This window comes from Hydra vulgaris, chromosome 10 (genome assembly GCF_038396675.1).
Source record: "Hydra vulgaris chromosome 10, alternate assembly HydraT2T_AEP".
NCBI classification, from domain to species: Eukaryota; Metazoa; Cnidaria; class Hydrozoa; order Anthoathecata; family Hydridae; genus Hydra; species Hydra vulgaris.
In genome coordinates, this window is record NC_088929.1 from 28,378,005 (window position 1) to 28,388,759 (window position 10,755).

The 10,755-nt window shown below is 31.5% G+C and overlaps 2 protein-coding genes across 8 annotated transcripts; both read left to right on the forward strand.

The window, feature by feature from the left end:
* The first annotated feature begins 610 nt into the window (after positions 1–610).
* LOC136086249 (uncharacterized) lies at positions 611–3,972 on the forward strand. The gene is made up of 4 exons (XM_065808534.1): positions 611–871; positions 1,313–1,452; positions 1,556–1,612; positions 1,748–3,972. The coding sequence occupies exons 2-4, from the start codon at positions 1,437–1,439 to the stop codon at positions 3,970–3,972; spliced, it is 2,298 nt and encodes a 765-aa protein (XP_065664606.1). The 5' UTR covers positions 611–871; positions 1,313–1,436.
* A 27-nt stretch (positions 3,973–3,999) lies between these two features.
* LOC136085884 (uncharacterized) lies at positions 4,000–10,262 on the forward strand. Of its 7 annotated transcripts, none has more exons than XM_065807699.1 (5): positions 4,000–5,291; positions 5,387–5,489; positions 8,727–8,761; positions 8,895–8,964; positions 10,240–10,262. In XM_065807699.1, the coding sequence occupies exon 1, from the start codon at positions 4,022–4,024 to the stop codon at positions 5,102–5,104; it is 1,083 nt and encodes a 360-aa protein (XP_065663771.1). In that variant the 5' UTR covers positions 4,000–4,021; the 3' UTR covers positions 5,105–5,291; positions 5,387–5,489; positions 8,727–8,761; positions 8,895–8,964; positions 10,240–10,262. The 7 variants fall into 7 exon arrangements, with proteins under 7 accessions (XP_065663771.1, XP_065663774.1, XP_065663772.1 ...); XM_065807702.1 differs by having other exon boundaries at positions 5,387–5,457; XM_065807700.1 differs by having other exon boundaries at positions 5,387–5,467; positions 10,240–10,257.
* Positions 10,263–10,755: the final 493 nt, after the last annotated feature.

Here is a 10,755-nt window from a genome sequence, read left to right on the forward strand (position 1 = left end):
AACTATTAACGGATTTTTCGAAATTTCGTTAATTCAACGGATTAAATATTCAAATCCGTTGAAAAACAACTGAAGTTTTTGTTAAAAAGGGTTTCTATAAGAAATTATGAAGTGCATTCTCTGTAGATTATTTTTTTAAGTCTTGTTTGTTTGATTTATATTCGTCAAGTTCTTTATTTATAAATGATAAATTTTTAAAAGGCGATCTTCTTAAACCATATTTAAATTGTAGATAAAAGTTTGTTGCAGTAAGCTTATTTTGCCATTTTTTAAATCGCCGTGGAAATTTTTTAAATCGCCTACCGAAAGTCGGTAGCCAAAAAAATAAAAATTTGCCTACCGAAAGTCCGTTTTATTGGCTAAGAATGTCACGTGTTAAAAATTTAATCTTGTTTATATTTTTTATTACCACATTTTTCGAAGTATTTTTCATATAGCTGTTTTCATAACTTACTTTATTGTGTTTCTAGCGAAAGTATGGATTTTTCATGCTCTGATTCTTTTGCATCATTGGCAGTTTTAAAAGAAGCTATTAGGAAGTACGAAGATACTTCTTTTATAAAGTTGTGGGTAAGAGATGCTAGAACTATTGAGGCTGCTAGGTAGCGATTCCACGGCTTAACAAAAAACATTTGACGTTTGACAAAAAACACGTAATTTTCATAAACTTTGCTCTGTTATATCTTTTTGTATGGTTAAGCTAGCGCCTTGAGGTTTTTTGCATCAGTTAGTGTTACTCAATTTCTTTGCAACCGTATATAGAAAGTATTAAGCTTTGTATGGCTTCATTTATATATTACCCATATCTTGAGACCACTTTTCATAAAAAAACTTGCCGCGGGAACGTTTTTTTAAAACGAAGCTTTTGAAGGTAAGGATTCCTAAGATCTTAAACACATCTAATTTTTATGAAACTTTCCATATTTATTAAGAAAAGGACGGGGAATCTAATGGAATCTGGACGTTTTTTAACATCTATACAAAAAATTTTAGTTCTCAGCGTTTAAAAACTTCAAGGTTGATTTATATTAAAAAAAAAGTGTTTTTGAAAAACGTCCAGGTGGAAATTGCAAGTTTAGCCTTTCCTCTATTTAAAACAAGTATTTACTTAAGTTTACCTAAAGAATTGGTACTTAGGATTTGCATATATAAATTATGTGTATATATATATGCTTTTGTTCGCGTATTTAATGACGTTATCTGTTTTGATTTTTGCGTTTGTTTTGGTTAGATTATGAAAATTAAATTGAAAGTGAAAGTATAATTCTTAAAATTTTAATCAAATGAAAATACATCTTTTCCTTTTTCCCAGGTAAAAGGTCTGCATTCTTCAAGAAAGTTAAAATCTTGATTTTTACTATTTTAACTACAGGTTGCTCTTATTTAAACTGTTTTTTTCAAAACAAAAACCTGAAAATAGTATTCAACAAAAGCTTATGAAAATGGAGTTGTGTAAGAAATTTATTATATCTTTTTATATTTATTTGCCTCTATTTGTTTGTTGATTAAATACTATGAACTCTTGTAATAATTATTTTAATTCCTTTTTTTTTAGGTGTTGACATTAACAATAGTCTCACCAAAATGGTTGCTCCATCTATAAGTCAAGAAAGTAAGTCAAAATTTTAAATTAGGAATACTGTAGCACAAATTTTTTTCATTTTATTAATTCAATTTATTAGAACCAAAATAATCCACCCCTTATTTTTCTTTATGTCACTTAAATTAAGTTTAATTTTAATTTTAGTATCTGACACTGTTATGGATTATCTTAATATTAATGGAGGCATTGTATCCCTCAAAAATCCAGATTTGGTTTTAACCAATCGCCATTTTTTACAAATTTGTAAAGAAAAAGATAAATTTAACTTGACATGGCCAAATCTTTCAGTATTTTTTACATCCTTGTTTAAATACCCTATATCTAGAGTTATGCTGATCAAGTGCCTTCAAAAGTCAAAAGATTTTATTGCAAAAGTAAATCGTGCCAAAAATTTTGATTTAAGAAAGTATTTTTTAAGCTCTGCTTTATCTTTTATTGGTGCTTTTCCGGATGTTGTTGGTTTGTCACCTTCTAATGCTTGTTCTACCCCAACTTCTATCCACAATAGTGATATTGTTCCAAATCAAATTACTGTTTCTGTATCTTCTGATTTGAACTTGCAAATTGCTAATGATGATTTTTTGTGTTCTGTTACCCCAAACTCTATTGTATACACCCCTTTAGGAAATGATTCTGAAAATTTTCTTCTTGAAGCGCAAGTTAATGAAGTGAATCTGCCAGTTTCCAATTCAGATAAAAAACTACCTATATTATCAGGTGATTTGGCCTATCAAATAAAAAAATACAAACAGAGAATTAATTATCTTAAATTACAAAACAGACAAATTAATAAAAGATGTAATGAATATAAAAGAAAATATCAAGCAATCTTGTCAAAATATAATGTCAGAAATGTCAACAAAAGAGAAGTTAGAAAGGATTGTAGGATTAACCAATTGTTGCAAAAAAATTTTAGATTAGAAAAAGAAATTGATTTGGCTAGAAAACGTTCACAATCAGATAGACAAAAGGCATGGTATTTTAAGAAAAAAATTGAAAACACTGTTTTGAAAACATCTGATGAAGCGAATGACTCAATCTTAAAGGAGAGTTTAAATTACTTTGAAAATCTTTCAGAAGAGCTGAAGGAAAGAGTTAACTTTTTTGAAAAAAATGTAATTGATGTTTTTGAAGGAGGTAGATATAATGATGAAATTCGCTCTGTATATTATGACCTTTTAAGTAAAAATGTTTCTGTTAACAATGTTGAATCAGTTATCAGAACTGTACTACAAAAAATGGCTGGAATTTCATGTGGCACACTTCCAAAAAAATCTTTGGCTGCTGAATTTTTTAGTGAAATGAACCTTTTATCAAAAGCACAGGTTAGAGAGGCTATATTGGATAGTACACACAATGTTCTTCATACAGATGGCACAAAGTATAATTTTAGAGAGATTGGTAGTTTTCAAGTCACAACGTCATCTGGAAGCTACACGTTTGGGATAGAAGATATGTTTTCAGGCGAGGCACAATCTTATTTTGGAGAGCTAAAAAATTTACTCACTGATATGTCTCAGATATTTTCTCCTGAAAAAGAAAACTATGAGGATGATCTTCGGAAGCTTATTTTTTCATTCAAATCTTTGATGACAGATCGCACCATAGTTAATTCAAGTTTTTTTAGCCAATTTAAACATTGGAGAGAAGCAATTTTGCCTTTTGTTGTTGAAAACTATGAACTACTTCCTTTAAATGAAAAATTAAAAATTTCTCAAATGCATCATGTTTTTTGTGGCTTACATGTTATCCATAATTTAGGAATATATGCAGAAAAAGCAATCATAGAATGGGAAAAAGTGGTTGAGCAGGAAGGTAGTGTTCATGGTGGTTTTATAAATTCTCAAAACTCACGTACCTTTGATATTTTGTATGAACTTTCAAAACTTACAAGCTATAGACATGGCGATCAACGGAACGGGAAAGCTGATGAATGGAGGGCATTTTTGCGTAAAAAGTTTTCAAAAAATTTTATGGTTTCATTTCTGCATCATCGGTTTAACATTATATTTTTACTTGGTGGAGCAACGTATTTTCATAAAGATCATCTTAAAGAATTTGTTTTTAATCTTGATGGTTCAAATTTCCTTCATGAATCAAATAGGCATGATATTGACAACATAATTTTTCATGCTTCAACCAGAGCTCTGGGAATTTTTAATAAACTGATATCAGGACCTCTTTTTCGTATTATTGAAGAAGAAGGTCATATTTTTTCTTTAAATACCGTTTGGTCGCAAATGTTTAATTATTTTGTTTATTGTTCTTCTGATGCATCAATAATGTTAAGTGGTTCTACATTTTTTGATGTCAAATATCTCACTAAGGATGAATTGTTTGATTGTTTGTTGAACACGAACAACATATAACTTCAAAACACAAGAATGTTTTGAAGTTATATGTTGTTCGTGTTCAGTTATGATCCAGAGTCAGTTAAGAGACCAATTGCCTGGAGGGAAATATCACAATCCAGATGTTGGTGTCCTTGAGGAAACTCAAAACTGTCCGCGTACTAACATTGTGTCTGAACGTGACTTTGCTTCTTATGACCGCAGGTTAAAAATGAAACCTAACATGACAACAGTAGCTGCAGCTGGTGTCATCATGTTTAACAATAACAAAACAGCTGATTGGATATATGGGAAATCCCAGGAAGAATTGGCAAGGCTAGTTTTACTAGCAAGGCGAAATAGAAAAGGATATATCAGAAAGTACAGAGAAAAAAAAGCAAATATATTGCAGTACAAAATCGATGAGATGGACAAGCGCAACTTAGAAAAGGAAATAAAGGAGCAAAAGGCAAGCGAAGAAAAAGAGTTTTTGACAACAGAAATTGGGAAGGATGGTGGTTTAATTTTGTGTAAAGAGGATTTTGAGCAAATCTTAGGTACTGAAAATGAAATTGTAATGAAGTTGCAAAGACAAATTAAATTTCGAAAAAAAGTACTACAGCAAAAATTTCCAGAAAAGTGGCTACAGTTAGGAGAAAAGGTAAAAGGTGAAAATTACAAAAAATTTGGTATAGAGGCGTTAAAAACAAACCTGCTATCAATTTTTAAGTTTTTAAAAGATGCTCCAGAACAACGAGCAAATACAATAAAATGTTCAGTCATCAGACAGAATAATGAAAGACAAGAAATGTTGTTAACATTAAAAAAAAAGGTCAGATTAGAGGGTGACACTAGATTATTAATGGAAACTAGAAAAATAATAAGAGCAGGCACATCAAAGGGAGGGGTTCCAAAGTTTTTAGGAAAAAGAATTAAACATAAAATGGTAGATGAAGGTGGAAAGGATGTATGGTATTCAGGGCTCGTAGTAAGTGTTTTAGATGACAATGAATTTGATGATGAATGCGAGTTTGAGATACTATATGACGGATTTGAGGATAAATACGATATCGAGTTAGTCAAAGAGTGGAGGATGAAATGTGTTGTGATAGAGGGAAAGGCTGATGGTTATGTGGAGGGCGAAATTCGAAAAAAACAAAAATGTTGTTAATATTGTTTTTGACGCAATGTCAATTCAACTTCAATTTATTGCATTTATATTTGCTATTATTATTATTCAATTTAATGTCTTTATGTTTGTAATCTGTTTGGTCATCTGGAGCAGTGTTTGCGCACCCACAATTCTTTATATGTATATTTGATTTCTGTTGGACCTCTGCAGCCATGACAACATACTGGTAAGTTATGTTTTCTATTTTTGCGCTGATGTACCATTAATATATCTATCCTTGTGTTTAGGTATTTGTGAGTCATTATATGTATATTTTTGTAGGTGCATCTACAAGTCATAATATGAATACCTGTCTTCTGTTCACCTCTACAGCGGTGTTGATCTACTGATTAGTAATTATTTGTATGTTTGTGTTTATGCACCCGTAAGTCATTATATGTATGTTTGTGTTTATGTACCCGTCAGTCATTATATGTATGTTTGTGTTTATGTACCCGTCAGTAATTTTGTGTATGTTTGTGTTCTGTTGGACCTCTGGAGCGGTGTTGACGCATCCGTAAGTCACTATATGTATGTTTGTGTTTATGTACCGGTTAGTCATTATGTGTATGTTTGTGTTCTGTTGGACCTCTGGAGCGGTGTTGACGCACCCGTAAGTCACTATATGTATGTTTGTGTTTATGTACCCGTCAGTCATTTTGTGTATGTTTGTGTTCTGTTGGACCTCTGGAGCGGTGTTGACGCACCCGTAAGTCACTATATGTATGTATGTGTTTATGTACCGGTTAGTCATTATGTGTATGTTTGTGTTCTGTTGGACCTCTGGAGCGGTGTTGACGCACCCGTAAGTCAATATATATATGTTTGTGTTTATGTACCCATCAGTCATTATGCGTATGTTTGTGTTCTGTTGGACCTCTGGAGCGGTGTTGACGCACCCGTAAGTCACTATATGTATGTTTGTGTTTATGTACCCGTCAGTCATTATGTGTATGTTGGTGTTCTGTTGGACCTCTGGAGCGGTGTTGACGCACCCGTAAGTCACTATATGTATGTATGTGTTTATGTACCAGTTAGTCATTATGTGTATGTTTGTGTTCTGTTGGACCTTTGGAGCGGTGTTGACGCACCCGTAAGTCAATATATGTAAGTTTCTGTTTATGTACCTGTAAGTCATTATATGTATGTCTATGTTCTGTTGGAATTGTATGTATGTCTGTGTTCTCTGGTACAGCATTCATGCACGCGTAAGTCATTATATGTATATTTATGTTTTGTTAAAGAAAAAAAAAGTTTTTAGACCATGAAGGAACATATACAGTAAAATGATGCTGAATGATTACTCACACAAATAAGAATTTTTGTAGCACTTAGGGACAGTCACAGTAAAAGGATGAGACCTAATTGAATGATAAGTAATAAAAGAATGAATTTTAGCAGATGGCATAAGAGACACTAGCTCCTTAAAACATCACCCTTTATAGTATTTGTAGAAAAGAGTAAGAGAAGCAACACTATGACAGTGCGACAATGGTTGGCTACAGCGGCAGGTCTTGGTATTCTATAATTATTTTTATTTTTAATTTTTGTTAATAAACTTGTGTCACCCTCTAATCTGAGGTTTTGTTAACAACATTTCTCTTTTCTTTTTGATTTTTTTTTCGAAATTTATTTGTCTTTGCAACTTTATTACAATTTCAGTCACAATAAAAGGATAAGACTTAATTGAATGACGAGTAACACGAGAATGAATTTCAGTAGATGGCACAAGAGACGCTAGCTCTTTAGAGCAGTGCCCATTATAGTATTTGTAGAAAAGAGGAAAAGAGAAAGAGAAGCAACATTACGACGATGTGATAATGGTTGGAGGTTGGCTGCAAGAGCAGGTCCAACTAGGTTTACAATGCATTTTTGAACCTTGACTAAAAGAGAAAGGTCATTATTGGAAGATCCGCCCCAGATGGGGCAACAGTATTCCATACTAGGAAGGATTTGAGATTTATAGAGATAAAGAATAAAATCCGGAGTAAGAAAGTGTTGAGCTCAATAAAGAGATGCAACCTTAGCAGATGCTAATTTTGCAATGGATTTGATATACAGTTTCCAAGAAAGATAGGAAGTAAGAGCTAATCCTAGAAGACGAAGGGTAGATGACTCATGGAGTACATTACTGTTAATAAATATAGGAAGATCTAGATTATGGAGATAACGATTAGCTGAAAAAAATTATGTTTTCTTTGAGTTAAAGTTCACCAGCCACTGTGAGCCTAATGCTGTAGCAGAAGTGAGATCCTTTTTAAGCTCAAATGCCCTCTTCAAGCAATCAGAGAGTGTTGCGTTCTTATCAAGGCAGGAATAAATGGTAGTATCAGCTGTAAAATGAGGCGATTGAAATCCATAGTGATTATCAGAAAGTAAGTTATTAGATTCAAGAGGAGAGCATAAGTGTTTGTTAATTAAAGACTCAAAACCCTTGCTTATAATTAGACCATTAGATATATCTACCTTCTTCAAAAACGTCAATTACATGTTACAAATTAAAATGTCTTTATTTGATAGGTGAAATCACCAGGTAATATAGGTAGTATCCAAATTAGAAACTGGAAGATTCACTTGATTAAATTGCGTTTTAATAAGAAAGTTTTTAGAACCATTTCCTAAAGGGATGTATGCAATAGAAGTTGGGGTAACAGCATGAAAAGTCATCATTAGCAATTTTCAAAATTAAATCAGAAGGTACAACAACAGTAATTTGATTGGGAACAATTTTACTATTGTGGATAGAAGTAGGGGTAGAGCAAGCATCAGAAGGTAACTACTTTTAAAGTTGGAAGTTACTGGAAGAGCCTAGATGAAGTTTATATATATATATATATATATATAAATATATTTTTTTTTTGTTATTCACCTCCTCAAGGCCAAGAAGGCCACTACAGATGAGGAGGCTACTTAATAGTGGTTATAACCCTCTCTCAACTCTATAACTCCGAAACACGAACCTCGATGAACAAGGCCGCTGCTCGGAGAAACTAGTTGAGCGCAGTACTACCAGGGGCGTGGTAGGGATCGAACTCGGAACCTCTCGCTTATGAAGCGAGCGTTTTACCACAACACCACTACTGCATATATAGCTAGATAACAATTAACAGACAACTTAAAAAATTGCAAAAAGATGGGTAAGTCCATAATGCCAGACTTTATCAAAAGCCTTTGAGATCCAGAGCAGTAGAATTTGCCTAACCACCTCTATGTAATGCTATGTAGTACCATTCTGTAACAACAGTTAGCAAGTCAGTTCTTAAACAAGATGATTGAAATCCATTTGTTTCTTATGTCATCTGCAAATAGAGCCACCTTTAAGCTTTTCAGGATGATCACTAGTTTTGGTTAAAAGTTAACCCATTACTTAGTGACACAAGTGTGACTTAGGAGCGTTTAGTGCCACAGGGTCTGTGTGTTTTGTGATTGTGATGTTATTGTTGTGATGTTTTGTGTTGATAGACAACTTGGCTTACCTTCTCGATGGTGTCTATTGTTAAAAATGATTATTAGTTTGTTTCGTTACTGAAACTTGCTACTTCCAATCATTCACTAAAAGCCAAGAAATAAGTTTTAGAATAAAAACATTTTTCTATGTTATTTTCATTTTTTTTTATCTTAGGCGTTTTCATAGGTTCACATAAGCAATCTTAAAGAGTAAGTTTCTTATTTTATACTTATTTAGTTTTAAATGTTTTTAATTTATATATTTCTAAAATGAATTAACAAAATATTTTTAACACGTTATTGTGTATCTGTGTTTCTAATAATAATATTTTTACATTTTTAGATATAATTTCTGCTGTTATACCTGCCTATTGCAGTTGTAAGTACTCCAAATTTCAGAAAGTTCGTTTGCTGTAAGTTATTTTCATTAAAAATTAAATTTTAACTTTATTGAAGAAACTTCTGTTTGTTAAATAGGTTATTCTGAATAATTTCGACAGATTTTAATGCCCTTTTGTAGTAATTTACTGACCGGTCTGTAAATTATACAATAATTTCAAAATGATGTATGATTTGGATTCCATGATTCCTTTATGCATATTTGTATGGTGTAATTATAATAAAACCCCAAATTTTATTTTCCAAAACTAAGTAAATAAGTGAAAACCATCAGTCTGTAAAATAGATGATTCTGGTTAATCTCGTCAGATGAATAAAAATGGGACCATTATGAAAAATTTCGAATCAAATTTAATAACGGTTGAAAAATATCAAATATATTCAAAGTCGGTATGCCCAGTTGGTTTGTGTAGCCCTTTTGCAGTAATTTACTGACCGGTCTGTAAATTATACAATGATTTCAAAATGATGTACTATTTGGATTCCATGGTTCCTTTATGCACATTTGTATAGTGTTATTATAATATAACCCCAAATTTTATTTTCTAAAACTAAGTAAATAAGTGAAAACCCTCAGTCTGTAAAATAGATGATTCTGGTAAATCTCGTCAGTTGAACAAAAAAATTTTGGGGTATTTTATTTTCTTATAGTTGTTGGATCACTATTGAAAATTTAAAGTCAAATGTAATAATGGTTTAAAAGTTATTCTAAAGTTAATATGACACCAAAACTAAGTAAATAAGTTAAAACCCACAGTCTGTAAAATAGACAAATCTGGACTATCCCGACTGAGTTAAATAAAAATATTTTGGTATTTTATTTTCTTATAGTTGGTGAATCAACATGGAAAATTTCAAGTCAAATGTAATAACGGTTCAAGAGTTATTCAAGAGTTAATATGACACCAAAACTAAGTAAATAAGTAAAAACCCTCAGTCTGTAAAATAGACAAATCTGGACTATCCCGACTGAGTTAAATAAAAATATTTTGGTATTTTCTTTTCTTATAGTTGTTGAATCATTATGGAAAATTTCAAGTCGAATGTAATAACGGTTCAAAAGTTATTCAAAAGTCAATATGATCCAAAAATACTCTCTTTTTCGGTGCCATAACACTGCAAATTTTCCATACTTAAGCCCTATACCTTTCGTCAAAAAATCATCAATTTTTGCACTACAAAAAATTCAATAACTTTGGATCCGCTTAACTTCAAAGGTCGAATGACCCCTCATTTTTTAAGTCAGGTCAAGCTCTATACGATGATATAAATTATATATGTTTTTTTAGATTATAAAAAAATCGTCTGGAATGGCTATGCTAGGAAATCCATTCCTAAAAAAGCTGCTTTAATGGCAGCTGATATTAAATATTATTTTATAAAGTATTGTTGCATTCATGGTGGTCAAAAATTTAAATACTGTGGCAAAGGAAAGCGTAAAACTTCGTAAGTTATTGTGTTTATTGTTTTACCAAAGTATAGAAATTTACTTTGATTTATATTATATCATAATTGTTATTGGATTATAACTTATAATCCAATAACTAACCGAATAAAAAAGTCTTATGTTGAATTTTGATTGTGCTAATTGTGCTAGAACTTTTAAAAAAGACTGTCCATTCTACCTGAATTTTAAAGCTTCTGAAGATGGTCAATTTTTAGTGTTACATTCAATGAATAATACACATAATCATGAAGTATCTGAAGTAAAAAATTTTTGTTTTGTATTTAAATAATTTCTTATTAGTTTTAATATGTTACACACAAACACACACACATACACATATACATACATACATAAACAA

Coding starts and splice junctions, on each gene's coding strand:
- LOC136086249 (XM_065808534.1), top strand. Junction 1,613..1,747: donor TCCATCTATAAGTCAAGAAA/GTAAGTCAAAAT, acceptor TTTTAATTTTAG/TATCTGACACTGTTATGGAT.
- LOC136085884 (XM_065807699.1), top strand. CDS start 4,022: ATGATCCAGAGTCAGTTAAGAGACCAATTGCCTGGAGGGAAATATCAC.